We start from the raw sequence: 20,502 nt of genomic DNA on the forward strand, positions 1-20,502 counted from the left end.
TGGGGAGATATGGGGGGATATAGGGAGATATGGAGGTCCTAGGGGGGATATGGGGAGATATGGGGGGATATAGGGAGATATGGGGGTCCTAGGGGGGATTATGGGGAGATATGGGGGGATTATGGGGAGATATGGGGGTCCTAGGGGGGATATGGGGGGATATGGGGGTCCTGGGGGGGGGGATATGGGGAGATATGGGGGGATATGGGGGTCCTAGGGGGGATATGGGGGTCTGAGGGGGATATGGGGGGGATATGGGGGTTCTAGGGGGGGATATGGGGAGATATGGGGGGGATATGGGAAGATATGGGGGGTATGGGGGACAATTGGGTAGATATGGGGGATATGGGGGTCCTAGGGGGGGATGTGGGGGTTCAAGGGGGGATATGGGGGTATTATGGGGAGATATGGGGGGATATGGAGGTATATGTGGGAATAAGGGGGGAGATGGGGGTCCTAGGGGGGAGATGGGGGAAATGGAGGATATGGGGGTCTTAGGGGGGAATATGGGGAGATATGGAGGTTCTAGGGGGGAATATGGGGGGAGATGGGGGGGATACAGGGGAATATGGGGGAGATGGGGTCCTAGGGGAGGATATGGGGAGATATGGGGGTTCTAGGGGGAGATATGGGGGGATATCAGGGTCTTAGGGGGAGATATGGGGAGATATGGGGGTCCTAGGGGGGATATGGGGGTGATATGGGGGGATATAGGGTGTCTGTGGGGGAGATGGGGGAATAAGGGGGTCCTAGGGGAGGATATGGGGAGATATGGGGAATATGGGGGATATGGGGGAGATGGGGGTCCTAGGGGGGATATGGGGAGATATGGGGGGATATGGGGAGATATAGGGGTCCTAGGGGGTATATGGGGGAGATATGGGGGATATGGGGGGATATGGGGTGATACGGGGTCCTGGGGGGGGAGATGGGGGGAGATGGGGGAGATATGGGGAGATATGGGGGATAATGGGGTCTTAGGGGAGGGTATGGGGGGATATGGGGGGACATGGGGGGGGATATGGGGGATATGGGGGATAAGGGGTCCTAGGGGGGAATATGGGGGATAAGGGGGGAGATGGGGGTCCTAGGGGGGGAGATGGGGGGGTTATGGGGGGACAAGGGGGTCCTAGGGGGGGCTATGGGGGGTAATGGGGGGCTATGGGGGGCAATGGGGAGCAGTGGGTCCCACTGTTGCTATTGGGCTCCATTGCCCCCCCAGCACTTTGAGCTTCGTTTGGAGCAGTTTGGGCCGTACTGCCTGGATTACAGCCACAACGGACGGTCTGAGACCACCACAGACCCCCAGAGACACCCCACAAACCCCCCCATAGACCCCCCATAGACCCCCACAACCACCCCCCCCATAGATCCCCTATAGCCCCTCCATAGCCCCCCCCATAGACCCCCAAAGAACCCCTATAGCCCCCCAAAGACCCCCATAGACCCCCCATAGACCCCCACAACCCCCCCCCCATTGACCCCCCCATAGACCCCCTATAGCCCCCCATAGACCCCAAAAGACCCCCATAGACCCCCTATAGCCCCTCCATAGCCACCCCCATAGACCCCCAAAGAACCCCTATAGCCCCCCAAAGACCCCATAGACCCCCCCCATAGCCCCCAACAAACCCCCCCATAGACCCCCCCATAGCCCCCCATAGCCCCCCAACAAACCCCCCATAGGACCCCCCCCAAAGCCCCCCATAGACCCCCCACAATAGACCCCCATAGCCCCCCCCATAGACCCCCATAGACCACCCAAAGCCCCCTATAGCCCCCCCATAGTCCCCCATAGACCCCCTATAGCCCCCCATAGCCCCCATTGACCCCCATAGACCCCCTATAGTCCCCCATAGACCCTCATAGACCTTCTATAACCCCCCATAGACCCCCATAGCCCCCCCATAACCCCCCCATAGACCCCCATAACCCCCCCATAGACCCCCATAGACCTTCATAGACCTCCTATAACCCCCCATAGACCCCCAAAACCCCCCATAGACACCCATAACCCCCCTATAGACCCCTATAGCCCCCCATAGCCCCCCCATACCACCCCATAACCCCCCCATAGACCCCCATAGCCCCCCCATAGACCCCAATAGACTTCCATAGACCCCCACAGACCCCTTTATAACCCCCCCCCCTATTTACAGCCCATTTGCTGCTGGGGGGTCGCCGTGGGCACGTGGCTGCGTTGGATTGGCAGACCAAGGCTCTGCACTGCGAGTTCAACGTCATGGAGAGCGTGCACAGCGCCGTGTGAGTGTGCAATGAGTGTGCAACGGGGGGATGGGGGCTCCAAGGGGATATGGGGGTCCTGGGGGGGGATATGGGGGGTATAAGGGGGATATAGGGGGCTATGGGGGTCCTGGGGGGAGATATGGGGGGATATAGGGGGATATGGGGGTCCTAAGGGGGGATATGGGGGTATAAGGGGGATATAGGGGGATATGGGGGTCCTGAGGGGGGATATGGGGGGTATAAGGGGGATATAGGGGTTATGGGGGTCCTGGGGGGGGATATGGGGGGTATAAGGGGGATATAGGGGGATATGGGGGTCCTAAGGGGGATATGGGGGTATAAGGGGGATATAGGGGGTTATGGGGGTCCTGGGGGGGGATATGGTGGGTATAAGGGGGATATAGGGGGTTATGGTGTCCTGGGGGGGGATATGGGGGTCCTGGGGGGGGATATGGGGGGTATAAGGGGGATATAGGGGGTATATGGGGGTCCTGGGGGGGGGATATGGGGGGTATAAGGGGGGATATGGGGGTCCTGGGGGGGGATATGGGGGGTATAAGGGGGATCTAAGGGGGGATATGGGGGTCCTGGGGGGGAATATGGGTGTCCTGGTGGGGATATGGGGGTCCTGGGTGGGGATATGGGGGTCCTGGGGGGGGATATGTGGGGTATAAGGGGGTCCTGGGGGGGATATGGGGGGTATAAGGGGGATCTAAGGGGGGATATGGGTGTCCTGGGGGGGAATATGGGTGTCCTGGGGGGATCTAAGGGGGGATATGGGTGTCCTGGGGGGGAATATGGGGGTCCTGGGGGGCTCTAAGGGGGGAAAAGGGGTCCTGGGGGGCTCTAAGGGGGGATATGGGGGTCCTGGGGGGAATATGGGGTTCCTGGGGGGCTCTAAGGGGGGATATGGGGGTTCTGGGGGGCTCTAAGGGGGGATATGGGGGGATATGGGGGTTCTGGGGGGCTCTAAGGGGGGATATGGGGGGATATGGGGGTCCTGGGGGGGCTGTAAGGGGGGATATGGGGGTTCTGGGGGGCTCTAAGGGGGGATATGGGGGTTCTGGGGGGCTGTAAGGGGGGATATGGGGGTTCTGGGGGGCTCTAAGGGGGGATATGAGGGTCCTGGGGGGAATATGGGGGTCCTGGGGGGCTCTAAGGGGGGATATGGGGGTCCTGGAGGGGGATATGGGGGTCCTGGGGGGCTCTAAGGGGGGATATGGGGGTCCTGGAGGGGGATATGGGGGTCCTGGGGGGCTCTAAGGGGGGAAATGGGGGGGATTTGAGGGTCCTTGGGGGAATATGGGGGTCCTAAGGGGGGATATGGGGGTCCTGAGGGGCTCTAAGGGGGGATATGGGGGTCCTGGGGGGGGATATGCAGGTCCTAAGGGGCTCTAAGTGGGGATATGGGAGTCTTGGGGGGGCTGTAAGGGGGAATATGGGGGTTATGGGGGTCCTGGGTGGGCTCTAAGGGGGAATATGGGGGTCCTGGGGGGGCTCTAAGGGGGGATATGGGGAGAATATGGGGGTCCTGGGGGGCTCTAAGGGGGGATATGGGAGTTATGAGGGTCCTGGGGGGGCTCTAAGGGGGGATATGGGGGTGCTAGGGGGGATATGGGGGTCCTGGGGGGGCTCTAAGGGGGGATATGAGGGTCCTGGGGGGCTCTAAGGGGGGATATGGGGGTCTTGGTGGGCTCTAAGGGGGGATATGGGGGTCTTGGGGGGGGATATGGGGGTCCTGGGGGGCTCTAAGGGGGGATATGGGGGTCCTGGGGGGGCTCTAAGGGGGGATATGGGGGTCCTGGGGGGCTCTAAGTGGGGATATGGGGGTCCTGGGGGGCTCTAAGGGGGGATATGGGGGTCCTGGGGGGGTTCTAAGGGGGGATATGGGGGTCCTGGGGGGCTCTAAGGGGGGATATGGGGGTCCTGGGGGGGTTCTAAGGGGGGATATGGGGGTCCTGGGGGGAATATGGGGGTCCTGGGGGGGCTCTAAGGGGGGATATGGGGGTCCTGGGGGGGGATATGCGGGTCTTGGGGGGCTCTAAGGGGGGATATAGGGGTCCTGGGGGGCTCTAAGGGGGGATATGGGGGTCCTGAGGAGCTCTAAGGGGGGGTATGGGGGTCCTGGAGGGGGATATGGGGGTCCTGGGGGGCTCTAAGGGGGGATATGGGGGTCCTGGGGGGAATATGGGGGTCCTAAAGGGCTCTAAGGGGGGATATGGGGGTCCTAAGGGGGGATATGGGGGTCCTGGGGGGCTCTAAGGGGGGATATGGGGGTCCTGGGGAGCTCTAAGGGGGGATATGGGGTCCTGGAGGGGGATATGGGGGTCCTGGGGGGCTCTAAGGGGGGATATGGGGGTCCTGGGGGGAATATGGGGGTCCTGGGGGGGTTCTAAGGGGGGATATGGGGGGATATGGGGGTCCTGGGGGGCTCTAAGGGGTGATATGGGGGTCCTGGGGGGCTTTAAGGGGGGATATGGGGGTCCTAAGGGGCTCTAAGGGGGGATATGGGGGTCCTGGGAGGAATATGGGGGTCCTGGGGGGCTCTAAGGGGGGATATGGGGGGGATTTGAGGGTCCTTGGGGGAATATGGGGGTCCTAAGGGGGGATATGGGGGTCCTGGGGGGGCTCTAAGGGGGGATATGGGGATCCTGGGGGGGCTCTAAGGGGGGATATGGGGGTCCTGGGGGGATCTAAGAGGGGATATGGGGGGAATATGGGGGTCCTGGGGGGGTTCTAAGGGGGGATATGGGGGTCCTGAGGGGCTCTAAGGGGGGATATGGGGGTCCTGGGGGGCTCTAAGGGGGGATATGGGGGTCTTGGAGGGGGATATGGGGGTCCTGGGGGGCTTTAAGGGGGGATATGGGGGTCCTAAGGGGCTCTAAGGGGGGATATGGGGGTCCTGGGGGGAATATGGGGGTCCTAAGCGGCTCTAAGGGGGGATATGGGGGGGGATATGGGGGTTCTGGGGGGCTCTAAAAGGGGATATGGGGGTACTAAGGGGGGATATGGGGGTCCTGGGGGGGATCTAAGGGGGGATATGGGGGGAATATGGGGGTCCTAAGGGGCTCTAAAGGAGGATATGGGGGTCCTGGGGGGATCTAAGGGGGGATATGGGGGTCCTGAGGGGCTCTAAAGGGGGATATGGGGGTCCTGGGGGGCTCTAAGGGGGGATATGGGGGTCTTGGGGGGGGATATGGGGGTCCTGGGGGGCTCTAAGGGGGGATATGGGGGTCTTGGAGGGGGATATGGGGGGTCCTGGGGGGATCTAAGGGGGGATATGGGGGTCTTGGAGGGGGATATGGGGGTCCTGGGGGGCTCTAAGGTGGGATATGGGGGTCCTGGGGGGAATATGGGGGTCCTGGGGGGGTTCTAAGGGGGGATATGGGGGGATATGGGGGTCCTGGGGGGCTCTAAGGGGGGATATGGGGGTCCTGGGGGGGTTCTAAGGGGGGATATGGGTGTCCTGGGGGGAATATGGTGGTCCTGGGGGGGCTCTAAGGGGGGATATGAGGGTCCTGGGGGGCTCTAAGGGGGGATATGGGGGTCCTGGGGGGGGATATGGGGGTCTTGGGGGGCTCTAAGGGGGGATATGGGGGTCCTGGGGGGAATATGGGGGGATATGGGGGTCTTGGGGGGGGATATGGGGGTCCTGGGGGGCTCTAAGGGGGGATATGGGGGGATATGGGGGTCCTGGGGGGCTCTAAGGGGGGATATGGGGGGATATGGGGGTCCTGGGGGGCTCTAAGGGGGGATATGGGGGGATATGGGGGTTCTGGGGGGCTCTAAGGGGGGATATGGGGGTTCTGGGGGGCTCTAAGGGGGGATATGGGGGGATATGGGGGTCCTGGGGGGGCTGTAAGGGGGGATATGGGGGGATATGGGGGTCCTGGGGGGCTCTAAGGGGGGATATGGGGGTCCTGGGGGGCTCTAAGGGGGGATATGGGGGTCCTGGAGGGGGATATGGGGGTCCTGGGGGGATCTAAGAGGGGATATGGGGGGAATATGGGGGTCCTGGGGGGCTCTAAAGGGGGATATGGGGGGGATTTGAGGGTCCTTGGGGGAATATGGGGGTCCTAAGGGGGGATATGGGGGTCCTGGGGGGGGATCTAAGGGGGGATATGGGGGGAATATGGGGGTCCTGGGGGGGTTCTAAAGGGGGATATGGGTGTCCTGGGGGGATCTAAGAGGGGATATGGGGGGAATATGGGGGTCCTGGGGGGATCTAAGGGGGGATATGGGGGTCCTGGGGGGAATATGGGGGTCGTGGGGGGCTCTAAAGGGGGATATGGGGGGATATGGGGATCCTGGGGGGGATTTGAGGGTCCTGGGGGGGTGTTGATGCCCCCCAGTCCCATGTCGGTGCCTCCCAATCACATGTTGGTACCCGCACACGTATGACGGTGGTTCGCACACGCGTGTTAATGCCTCCCATCTCATGTTAATGCCTCCCAGTCACATGTTGGCACCCCACACCCATGTTATGGTCCCATGCACTCATGTTAATGCCCCCCAGTCCCATGTTGGTGCCTGGCACACGCATGTTGGTACCCGCACACGTATGACGCCATGTCACACACGCGTGTTAATGCCTCCAACTCAGATATTCATACCTCCCATCGCATGTTAATGCCTCCCAGTCCCATGTTGATGCCCCCCAGTCCCATGTTGGTGCCTCCCAATCACATGTTGGTACCCGCACACGTATGACAGTGGTTCGCACACGCGTGTTGGTGCCCCATACACACATTATTGTCCCGCACATGCGTGTTGGTGCCTCCCACTCACGTGTTAATGTCCCCCAGTCCCATGTTGATGCCCCCCAGTCCCATGTTGGTGCCTCCCAATCACATGTTGGTACCCGCACACGTATGACGGTGGTTCGCACACGCGTGTTAATGCCTCCCATCTCATGTTAATGTCTCCCAGTCCCTTGTTGATGCCCCCCAGTCCCATGTTGGTGCCTGGCACACACATGTTGGTACCCGCACACGCATGACGGTGGTTCGCACACGCGTGTTGGTGCCCCATACACACATTATTGTCCCACACATGCGTGTTGGTGCCTCCCACTCACATGTTAATGCCCCTCAGTCCCATGTTGATGCCCCCCAGTCCCATGTTGGTGCCTCCCAATCACATGTTGGTACCCGCACACGTATGACGGTGGTTCGCACACGCGTGTTAATGCCTCCCATCACATGTTAATGTCTCCCACTCACATGTTATGGTCCCATACATTCATGTTAATGCCCCCCAGTCCCATGTTGGTGCCTGGCACACGCATGTTGGTACCCGCACATGCATGACGCTGCATCACACACACGTGTTAGTGCCTCCAACTCACATATTCATACCTCCCATCGCATGTTAATGCCTCCTAGTCCCATGTTGATGCCCCCCAGTCCCATGTCGGTGCCTCCCAATCACATGTTGGTACCCGCACACGTATGACGGTGGTTCACACACGCGTGTTAATGCCTCCCATCACATGTTAATGCCTCCCAGTCACATGTTGGCACCCCACACCCATGTTATGGTCCCATACACTCATGTTAATGCCCCCCAGTCCCATGTTGGTGCCTTGTACATGTATGTTGTTGCTCGCACACGTATGACGCTGCATCACACACGCGTGTTAGTGCCTCCTAGTCACATATTGGTACCTCCCATCACAAGTTAATGCCTCCTAGTCCCATGTTGGTGCCCCCCAGTCCCATGTTGGTGCCTGGCACACGCATGTTGGTACCCGCACACGCATGACGCCGCGTCGCACACGCGTGTTGCAGGTGGCTGCACACGGAGCTGCTGCTGGCGGTGGCTCAGAAGCGCTGGCTGTTCATATATGACAACTGCGGGCTGGAGCTCAACTGCATCAAGAGCTGCCAGAACGTGCTGGCAATGCAGTTCCTGCACTACCACCTGCTGCTCGCCACCGCCGTGAGTCAGATATGGGGCAGGATATGGGGGGATATGGGGGGGGGACACAATATGGGGGTGGGGGGGGTAATATGGGGGTCAATATGGGGGGATATGGGGGTGGGGGGGTAATATGGAAGGGCAATATGGGGGTGTGGGGGGCATATGGGGGTGGGGGGGTAATATGGGGGGCAATATGGGGGGATTTGGGGGGATATGGGGGTGGGGGGTAATATGGGGGGGACACACAATATGGGGGGTAATACGGGGGGATATGGGGGTGGGGGGGTAATGTGGGGGGCAATATGGGGGGATATGGGGGTGGGGGGGTAATATGGGGGGCAATATGGGGGGATATGGGGGTGGGGGGGTAATATGGGGGTCAATATGGGGGGATATGGGGGGATATGGGGGTGGGGGGTAATATGGGGGGGACACACAATATGGGGGGTAATACGGGGGGATATGGGGGTGGGGGGGGTAGTATGGGGGGGACACAATATGGGGGGGGATATGGGGTTGGGGGGGTAATATGGGGGGAGGGGGACACAATATAGGGGGGATATGGGGGAGGACACAATATGGGGGGGAATGGGGGTAATATAGGGGGCAATATGGGGGGTAATATAGGGGGCAATATGGGGGGATATGGGGGTGGGGGGGGTAATATGTGGGGCAATATGGGGGGATATGGGGGTGGGGGGGTAATGTGGGGGGCAATATGGGGGGATTTGGGGGGATATGGGGGTGGAGGGGGTAATATGGGGGGGCAATATGGGGGTGTGGGGGGCAATATGGGGGGCAATATGGGGGGATATGGGGGTTGGGGGGTAATGTGGGGGGCAATATGGGGGGATATGGGGGTTGGGGGGGTAATATGGGGGGATATGGGGGTGGGGGGGGTAATATGGGGGGCAATATGGGGGGATATGGGGGTGGGGGGGTAATATGGGGGGCAATATGGGGGTGTGGGGGGCAATATGGGGGGATATGGGGGTGGGGGGGTAATATGGGGGGGCAATATGGGGGTGTGGGGGGCAATATCGGGGGCAATATGGGGGGATATGGGGGTGGGGGGGTAATATGGGGGGCAATATGGGGGTGTGGGGGGCAATATGGGGGGATATGGGGGTGGGGGGGGTAATATGGGGGGATTTGGGGGGATATGGGGGGGGACTCAATATGGGGGGCAATATGGGGGTGGGGGGGGCACAATATGGGGGGATATGGGGGTGGGGGGGTAATATGGGGGTCAATATGGGGGGATATGGGGGTGGGGGGGAAATATGGGGGGCAATATGGGGGTGTGGGGGGCAATATGGGGGGATATGGGGGTGGGGGGGTAATATGGGGGGCAATATGGGGGTGTGGGGGGCAATATGGGGGGATATGGGGGTGGGGGGGTAATATGGGGGGGCAATATGGGGGTGTGGGGGGCAATATCGGGGGCAATATGGGGGGATATGGGGGTGGGGGGGTAATATGGGGGGCAATATGGGGGTGTGGGGGGCAATATGGGGGGCAATATGGGGGGATATGGGGGTGGGTGGGGTAATATGGGGGGCAATATGGGGGGATATGGGGGTGGGGAGGGTAATATGGGGGGATTTGGGGGGATATGGGGGTGGAGGGGGTAATATGTGGGGCAATATGGGGGGATATGGGGGTGGGGGGGGTAATATGGGGGGATTTGGGGGGATATGGGGGTGGGGGGGGTAATATGGGGGTAATATGGGGGTAATATGGGGGGGGGGACACAATATGGGGGGATATGAAGGTGGGGGGGGAATATGGGGGGATATGGGGGTGGGAAGGGTAATATGGGGGGATATGGGGGTTGGGGGGGTAATATGGGGGGCAATATGGGGGGATTTGGGGGGATATGGGGGAGGACACAATATGGGGGGGAATGGGGGTAATATAGGGGGTAATATGGGGGGATATGGGGGTGGGGGGGGTAATATGGGGTGTAATATGGGGGGGTCAATATGGGGGGATATGGGGGTGGGGGGGGTAGTATGGGGGGGACACAATATGGGGGGGGATATGGGGTTGGGGGGGTAATATGGGGGGAGGGGGACACAATATAGGGAGGGATATGGGGGAGGACACAATATGGGGGGGAGTGGGGGTAATATAGGGGGCAATATGGGGGGATATGGGGGTTGGGGGGGTAATGTGGGGGGCAATATGGGGGGATATGGGGGTTGGGGGGGTAATATGGGGGGTAATATGGGGGGATATGGGGGTTGGGGGGGTAATATGGGGGGCAATATGGGGGGATATGGGGGTTGGGGGGGTAATATAGGGGGCAATATGGGGGGATATGGGGGTAATATGGGGGGATATGTGGGTAATAGGGGGGGGGCACAATATGGGGGGGATATGGGGGTAATATAGGGGGCAATATGGGGGGTAATATAGGGGGCAATATGGGGGGTAATATAGGGGGCAATATGGGGGGATATGGGGGTGGGGGAGGTAATATGGGGGGCAATATGGGGGGATATGGGGGTTGGGGGGGTAATGTGGGGGGCAATATGAGGGTGGGGGGGTAATATGGGGGGCAATATGGGGGTGGGGGGGTAATATGGGGGGCAATATGGGGGTGGGGGGGTAATATGGGGGGCAATATGGGGGGATATGGGGGTGGGGGGGCAATATGGGGGTGTGGGGGGCAATATGGGGGGCAATATGGGGGGATATGGGGGTGGGGGGGTAATATGGGGGTCAATATGGGGGGATTTGGGGGGATATGGGGGTGGAGGGGGTAATATGGGGGGCAATATGGTGGGATGTGGCGGTGGGGGGGTAATGGGGGCAATATGAGGGGGGGGGGTAATATGGGGGGATATGGGGGTGGGGGGGTAATGTGGGGGGCAATATGGGGGGATATGGGGGTTGGGGGGGTAATATGGGGGGCAATATGGGGGTGTGGGGGGCAATATGGGGGGTAATATAGGGGGCAATATGGGGGGGGGGACACAATATGGGGGGTAATATGGGAGGGGGGGCACAATATGGGGGGTAATACGGGGGGATATGGGGGTGGGGGGGGTAATATGGGGTGTAATATGGGGGGGTCAATATGGGGGGATATGGGGGTGGGGGGGGTAGTATGGGGGGGACACAATATGGGGGGGGATATGGGGTTGGGGGGGTAATATGGGGGGAGGGGGACACAATATGGGGGGGATATAGGGGGCAATATGGGGGGATATGGGGGGTAATATAGGGGGCAATATGGGGGGATATGGGGGTGGGGGGGTAATGTGGGGGGCAATATGGGAGTTGGGGGGGTAATATGGGGGGCAATATGGGGGGATATGGGGGTGGGGGGGGACACAATATGGGGAGATATCGGGGGGATATGGGGTAATATGGGGGGGGGACATAATATGGGGGAATATGGGGGGCAATTTGGGGCATATGGGGGTGGAGGGTAATATGGGGGGGGACACACAATATGGGGGGGGGACACAATATGGGGGGATATGGGGGGGACACAATATGGGGCAATATGGGGGGATATGGGGTGGGGGGGGTAATATGGGGGGCAATATGGGGGGATATGGGGTGGGGGGGTAATATGGGGGGGGATATGGGGGTAATATGGGGGGGGACACAATATGGGGGGCAATATGGGGGGATATGGGGTGGGGGGGCACAATATGGGGGGATATGGGGGTGGGGGGGTAATATGGGGGTCAATATGGGGCAATATGAGGGTGGGGGGGTAATATGGGGGGATATGGGGGTGGGGGGGGTAATATGGGGGGCAATATGGGGGGATATGGGGGTTGGGGGGGAAATGTGGGGGGCAATATGAGGGTGGGGGGGTAATATGGGGGGATATGGGGGTGGGGGGGGTAATATGGGGGGCAATATGGGGGGATATAGGGGGCAATATGGGGGGATATGGGGGGGGACACAATATGGGGACATATGGGGGGTAATATGGGGGGGGTGGGGGGGCAATATGGGGGGGAGGGTGGGATGGGGTGGGATAGGGGGGGACACACAATATGGGGGTGGGGGGTGTAATATGGGGGGGGGACACAATATGGGGGGGGATATGGGGGTGGGGGGGGGACACAATATGGGGAGATATCGGGGGGATATGGGGTAATATGGAGGGGGGACATAATATGGGGGAATATGGGGGGCAATATGGGGGGATATGGGGGTGGGGGGGTAATATGGGGGGCAATATGGGGGGATATGGGGGTGGGGGGTAATATGGGGGGGGACACAATATGGGGGGGGACACACAATATGGGGGGTGGACACAATATGGGGGGGACACAATATGGGGAAATATGGGGGGATATGGGGGTGGGGGGGCTAATATGGGGGGCAATATGGGGGTAATATGGGGGGGGGACACAATATGGGGGGGACACAATATGGGGGGGGATATGGGAGTAATATGGGGGGAGGGGGACACAATATGGGGGGCAATATGGGGGGATATGGGGGTGGGGGGGTAATATGGGGAGATATGGGGGGGACAATATGGGGGGATATGGGGGTGGGGGGGTAATATGGGGGGGGACACAATATGGGGGGCAATATGGGGGGATATGGGGGTGGGGGGGTAATATGGGGGATGGGATATGGGGGATATGGGGGGGGATATAGGGGGGAGGGGGATATGGGGGTGATGGGGATATGGAGGGTATGGGGGGGATAATATGGGGGGGATGTGGGATGGGGGGGATAATATGGGTGATATGGGGGTATGGGGGAGATAATATGGGGGGGATGGGGATATGGGAGGGGTGTCAATGAGCACCTATGGGTGTCAATGGGAGTCAATGGGTGTCAATGGGTGTCAATGGGAGTCAGTGGGTGTCAATGAGAGCCAATGGGAGTCAGTGGGAGTCAATGGGTGTCAGTGGGAGTCAATGGGAGTCAATGGGAGTCAATGGGTGTCAGTGGGAGTCAATGGGTGTCAATGGGAGTCAATGGGTGTCAATGGGTGCCAATGGGAGTCAATGGGAGACAATGGGAGTCAATGGATGTCAATGGGAGTCAATGGGTGTCAATGGGAGTCAATGGGTGCCAGTGGGAGTCAATGGGTGTCAATGAGCACCCATGGGTGCCAATGGGAGTCAATGGGTGCCCATAGGATCCCATGGGTGCTGATGGGTGCCCATAGGATCCCATAGGTGCCCATAGGAGCCCATAGGAGTCCATAGGATCCCATAGGATCCCATAGGCGCCTATAGGAGCCCATATGAGCCCATGGGTGCTGATGTGTGCCCATAGGATCCCATAGGAGCCCATAGGAGCCCATAGGTGCCCATAGGATCCCATATGATCCCATATGATCCCCTATGATCCCACGGGTGCTGACGTGCCCCCGTTGCCCCCCCAGAACTCGGGGGGTTACCTGCAGGTGCCCATAGGATCCCATAGGAGCCCATGGGTGCTGATGGGTGCTCATAGGAGCCCATAGGATCCCATAGGTGTCCATAGGATCCCATATGATCCCATAGGAGCCCATAGGTGCCCATAGGATCCCATAGGAGCCCATAGGATCCCATATGATCCCATATGATCCCATATGATCCCATGGGTGCTGATGTGAGCCCATATGATCCCATAGGAGCCCATATGATCCCATAGGTGCCCATAGGAGCCCATAGGTGCCCATAGGTGCCCATAGGATCCCATATGATCCCATATGATCCCCTATGATCCCATGGGTGCTGATGTGTGCCCATAGGATCCCATAGGAGCCCATAGGATCCCATAGGTGCCCATAGAAGTCAATGGGCACCCATAGGATCCCATAGGAGCCCATAGGATCCCATAGGAGCCCATAGAAGTCAATGGGCACCCATAGGAGCCCATAGGTGCCCATAGGAGCCCATAGGATCCCATAGGAGCCCATAGCATCCCATAGGATCCCATATGATCCCATAGGTGCTTATGGGTGCCCATAGGATCCCATAGGTGCCCATAGGAGCCCATATGATCCCATATGATCCCCTATGATCCCATGGGTGCTGACGTGCCCCCGTTGCCCCCCCAGAACTCGGGGGGTTACCTGCAGGTGCCCATAGGATCCCATAGGTGCCCATATGATCCCATAGGAACCCATAGGAACCCATAGGATCCCATGGGTGCCCATATGATCCCATATGATCCCCTATGATCCCATATGATCCCATAGGATCCCATATGATCCCATAGGATCCCCTATGATCCCATAGGATCCCATATGATCCCATAGGAACCCATAGGAGCCCATATGATCCCATAGGATCCCATAGGTGCTCATAGGATCCCATAGGATCCCCTATGATCCCATAGGACCCCATAGGACCCCATATGATCCCCTATGATCCCGTATGATCCCATGGGTGCTGACGTGCCCCCGTTGCCCCCCCAGAACTCGGGGGGTTACCTGCAGGTGCCCATAGGATCCCATAGGAGCCCATGGGTGCTGATGGGTGCTCATAGGAGCCCATAGGATCCCATAGGTGTCCATAGGATCCCATAGGATCCCATAGGAGCCCATAGGATCCCATATGATCCCATATGATCCCATATGATCCCATGGGTGCTGATGTGAGCCCATATGATCCCATAGGAGCCCATATGATCCCATAGGTGCCCATAGGAGCCCATAGGTGCCCATAGGTGCCCATAGGATCCCATATGATCCCCTATGATCCCATGGGTGCTGATGTGTGCCCATAGGATCCCATAGGAGCCCATAGGATCCCATAGGTGCCCATAGAAGTCAATGGGCACCCATAGGATCCCATAGGAGCCCATAGGATCCCATAGGAGCCCATAGAAGTCAATGGGCACCCATAGGAGCCCATAGGTGCCCATAGGAGCCCATAGGATCCCATAGGAGCCCATAGCATCCCATAGGATCCCATATGATCCCATAGGTGCTTATGGGTGCCCATAGGATCCCATAGGTGCCCATAGGAGCCCATATGATCCCATATGATCCCGTATGATCCCATGGGTGCTGACGTGCCCCCGTTGCCCCCCCAGAACTCGGGGGGTTACCTGCAGGTGCCCATAGGATCCCATAGGTGCCCATATGATCCCATAGGAACCCATAGGAACCCATAGGATCCCATGGGTGCCCATATGATCCCCTATGATCCCATATGATCCCATAGGATCCCATATGATCCCATAGGATCCCCTATGATCCCATATGATCCCATAGGATCCCATATGATCCCATAGGAACCCATAGGAGCCCATATGATCCCATAGGATCCCATAGGTGCTCATAGGATCCCATAGGATCCCCTATGATCCCATAGGACCCCATAGGACCCCATATGATCCCCTATGATCCCGTATGATCCCATGGGTGCTGACGTGCCCCCGTTGCCCCCCCAGAACTCGGGGGGTTACCTGCAGGTGCCCATAGGATCCCATAGGAGCCCATGGGTGCTGATGGGTGCTCATAGGAGCCCATAGGATCCCATAGGTGTCCATAGGATCCCATATGATCCCATAGGAGCCCATAGGTGCCCATAGGATCCCATAGGAGCCCATAGGATCCCATATGATCCCATATGATCCCATATGATCCCATGGGTGCTGATGTGAGCCCATATGATCCCATAGGAGCCCATATGATCCCATAGGTGCCCATAGGAGCCCATAGGTGCCCATAGGTGCCCATAGGATCCCATATGATCCCCTATGATCCCATGGGTGCTGATGTGTGCCCATAGGATCCCATAGGAGCCCATAGGATCCCATAGGTGCCCATAGAAGTCAATGGGCACCCATAGGATCCCATAGGAGCCCATAGGATCCCATAGGAGCCCATAGAAGTCAATGGGCACCCATAGGAGCCCATAGGTGCCCATAGGAGCCCATAGGATCCCATAGGAGCCCATAGCATCCCATAGGATCCCATATGATCCCATAGGTGCTTATGGGTGCCCATAGGATCCCATAGGTGCCCATAGGAGCCCATATGATCCCATATGATCCCGTATGATCCCATGGGTGCTGACGTGCCCCCGTTGCCCCCCCAGAACTCGGGGGGTTACCTGCAGGTGCCCATAGGATCCCATAGGAGCCTATAGGAGCCCATAGGATCCCATAGGATCCCATGGGTGCTGATGGGTGCCCATAGGATCCCATATGATCCCATAAAAACCCATAGGATCCCATAGGATCCCATATGATCCCATGGGTGCTTATGGGTGCCCATGGGTGCCCCATAGGATCCCATAAGAGCCCATAGGATCCCATAGGAGCCCATATGATCCCATAGGTGCCCATAGGATCCCATAGGAGCCCATAGGAGCCCATATGATCCCATAGGAGCCCATATGATCCCGTAGGATCCCATTGGAGCCCATAGGAGCCCATAGGATCCCATAGGAGCCCATAGGATTCCATAGAAGTCAATGGACCCCCATAGGATCCCATAGGAGCCCATATGATCCCATAGGTGCTTATGGGTGCCCATAGGATCCCATAGGAGCCCATAGGTGCCCATAGGATCCCATATGATCCCATAGGATCTCATATGATCCCATAGGTGCTTATGGGTGCCCATAGGATCCCATAGGAACCCATAGGAGCCCATAGGTGCCCATAGGATCCCATATGATCCCATAGGACCCCATATGATCCCCTATGACCCCCTATGATCCCATGGGTGCTTATGGGTGCCCCCGTTGCCCCCCCAGAACTCGGGGGGTTACCTGCAGGTGCCCATAGGATCCCATAGGAGCCCATATGATCCCATAGGTGCCCATAGGAGCCCATAGAAGTCAATGGGCACCCATATGATCCCATATGATCCCCTATGATCCCATGGGTGCTGACGTGCCCCCGTTGCCCCCCCAGAACTCGGGGGGTTACCTGCAGGTGCCCATAGGATCCCATAGGAGCCTATAGGAGCCCATAGGATCCCATAGGATCCCATGGGTGCTGATGGGTGCCCATAGGATCCCATATGATCCCATAAAAACCCATAGGATCCCATAGGATCCCATATGATCCCATGGGTGCTTATGGGTGCCCATGGGTGCCCCATAGGATCCCATAAGAGCCCATAGGATCCCATAGGAGCCCATATGATCCCATAGGTGCCCATAGGATCCCATAGGAGCCCATAGGAGCCCATATGATCCCATAGGAGCCCATATGATCCCGTAGGATCCCATTGGAGCCCATAGGAGCCCATAGGATCCCATAGGAGCCCATAGGATTCCATAGAAGTCAATGGACCCCCATAGGATCCCATAGGAGCCCATATGATCCCATAGGTGCTTATGGGTGCCCATAGGATCCCATAGGAGCCCATAGGTGCCCATAGGATCCCATATGATCCCATAGGATCTCATATGATCCCATAGGTGCTTATGGGTGCCCATAGGATCCCATAGGAACCCATAGGAGCCCATAGGTGCCCATAGGATCCCATATGATCCCATAGGACCCCATATGATCCCCTATGACCCCCTATGATCCCATGGGTGCTTATGGGTGCCCCCGTTGCCCCCCCAGAACTCGGGGGGTTACCTGCAGGTGCCCATAGGATCCCATAGGAGCCCATATGATCCCATAGGTGCCCATAGGAGCCCATAGAAGTCAATGGGCACCCATATGATCCCATATGATCCCGTATGATCCCATGGGTGCTGACGTGCCCCCGTTGCCCCCCCAGAACTCGGGGGGTTACCTGCAGGTGCCCATAGGATCCCATAGGAGCCTATAGGAGCCCATAGGATCCCATAGGATCCCATGGGTGCTGATGGGTGCCCATAGGATCCCATATGATCCCATAAAAACCCATAGGATCCCATAGGATCCCATATGATCCCATGGGTGCTTATGGGTGCCCATGGGTGCCCCATAGGATCCCATAAGAGCCCATAGGATCCCATAGGAGCCCATATGATCCCATAGGTGCCCATAGGATCCCATAGGAGCCCATAGGAGCCCATATGATCCCATAGGAGCCCATATGATCCCGTAGGATCCCATTGGAGCCCATAGGAGCCCATAGGATCCCATAGGAGCCCATAGGATTCCATAGAAGTCAATGGACCCCCATAGGATCCCATAGGAGCCCATATGATCCCATAGGTGCTTATGGGTGCCCATAGGATCCCATAGGAGCCCATAGGTGCCCATAGGATCCCATATGATCCCATAGGATCTCATATGATCCCATAGGTGCTTATGGGTGCCCATAGGATCCCATAGGAACCCATAGGAGCCCATAGGTGCCCATAGGATCCCATATGATCCCATAGGACCCCATATGATCCCCTATGACCCCCTATGATCCCATGGGTGCTTATGGGTGCCCCCGTTGCCCCCCCAGAACTCGGGGGGTTACCTGCAGGTGCCCATAGGATCCCATAGGAGCCCATATGATCCCATAGGTGCCCATAGGAGCCCATAGAAGTCAATGGGCACCCATATGATCCCATATGATCCCCTATGATCCCATGGGTGCTGACGTGCCCCCGTTGCCCCCCCAGAACTCGGGGGGTTACCTGCAGGTGCCCATAGGATCCCATAGGAGCCTATAGGAGCCCATAGGATCCCATAGGATCCCATGGGTGCTGATGGGTGCCCATAGGATCCCATATGATCCCATAAAAACCCATAGGATCCCATAGGATCCCATATGATCCCATGGGTGCTTATGGGTGCCCATGGGTGCCCCATAGGATCCCATAAGAGCCCATAGGATCCCATAGGAGCCCATATGATCCCATAGGTGCCCATAGGATCCCATAGGAGCCCATAGGAGCCCATATGATCCCATAGGAGCCCATATGATCCCGTAGGATCCCATTGGAGCCCATAGGAGCCCATAGGATCCCATAGGAGCCCATAGGATTCCATAGAAGTCAATGGACCCCCATAGGATCCCATAGGAGCCCATATGATCCCATAGGTGCTTATGGGTGCCCATAGGATCCCATAGGATCCCATAGGAGCCCATAGGATCCCATAGGAGCCCATAGAAGTCAATGGGCACCCATAGGAGCCCATAGGTGCCCATAGGAGCCCATAGGATCCCATAGGAGCCCATAGCATCCCATAGGATCCCATATGATCCCATAGGTGCTTATGGGTGCCCATAGGATCCCATAGGTGCCCATAGGAGCCCATATGATCCCATATGATCCCGTATGATCCCATGGGTGCTGACGTGCCCCCGTTGCCCCCCCAGAACTCGGGGGGTTACCTGCAGGTGCCCATAGGATCCCATAGGAGCCTATAGGAGCCCATAGGATCCCATAGGATCCCATGGGTGCTGATGGGTGCCCATAGGATCCCATATGATCCCATAAAAACCCATAGGATCCCATAGGATCCCATATGATCCCATGGGTGCTTATGGGTGCCCATGGGTGCCCCATAGGATCCCATAAGAGCCCATAGGATCCCATAGGAGCCCATATGATCCCATAGGACCCCCTATGATCCCATGGGTGCTTATGGGTTCCCCCGTTGCCCCCCCAGAACTCGGGGGGTTACCTGCAGTACCTGGACGTGTCCGTGGGGTCGGAGGTGGCGGCCATTTGTACCAGGGGGGGGCGCCCGGCGGCCATGGCCCAGAACCCCAATAGTGGAGTCATACATATGGGGCACAGCAACGGTATGTGGGACCCCCACCCTCATTAATTAATGGGACCCCCACCCTCATTATGGGACCCCCACCCTAATTATGGGACCCCCACCCTCATTATGGGATCCTCACCCTCATTATGGGACCCCCACCCCAAATAATGGGACACCCCTAAATAATGGGACCCCCAACCTCATTATGGGACCCCCACCCTCATTATGGGACCCCCACCCTAATTAATGGGATACCACCCTCATTATGGGACCCCCACCCTCATTATGGGACCCCCACCCCAAATAATGGGACCACCCAAGTAATGGGACCCCCACCCTTATTATGGGACCCCCACCCTAATATGGGACCCCCACCCTAATTATGGGATCACCCCAAATAATGGGACCCCCACCCTAATTAATGGGACTCCCACCCTCATTATGGGACCCCCACCCTAATTAATGGGACCCCCACCCAAATTAATGGGACCCCCACCCTAATTAATGGGACCCCAACAATAAAGGGACCCCCCCCCCCAAATTAATGGGACCACCCAAGTAATGGGACCCCCACCCAAATTTATGGGACCCCCACCCTAATTAATGGGACCCCCACCCTCATTATGGGACCCCAACAATAAAGGGACCCCCACCCTAATTATGGGACCCCCACACAATTATGGGACCCCCACCCTTATTATGGGACCCCCACCCTCATTATGGGACCCCCACCCTAATTATGGG

General features: G+C 58.2%; 1 protein-coding gene across 1 annotated transcript in view; it reads left to right on the forward strand.

Moving 5' to 3' along the window:
* The first annotated feature begins 1,220 nt into the window (after nt 1-1,220).
* WDR46 (WD repeat domain 46) overlaps nt 1,221-20,502 on the forward strand; it is a 29,571-nt gene continuing 10,289 nt past the window's right edge. Inside the window, exons 1-4 of the mRNA XM_085532668.1 lie at nt 1,221-1,284; nt 2,161-2,265; nt 8,037-8,187; nt 19,660-19,795. Coding sequence (XP_085388794.1) covers nt 2,243-2,265; nt 8,037-8,187; nt 19,660-19,795 — 310 coding nt within the window. The 5' untranslated portion in view covers nt 1,221-1,284; nt 2,161-2,242. The remainder of the gene's footprint in view (nt 1,285-2,160; nt 2,266-8,036; nt 8,188-19,659; nt 19,796-20,502) is intronic.

The sequence above is a fragment of the Coturnix japonica genome, unplaced genomic scaffold (assembly GCF_054131305.1).
Source record: "Coturnix japonica strain WE unplaced genomic scaffold, WE-NBRP24 Scf050, whole genome shotgun sequence".
Classification (NCBI taxonomy): Eukaryota; Metazoa; Chordata; class Aves; order Galliformes; family Phasianidae; genus Coturnix; species Coturnix japonica.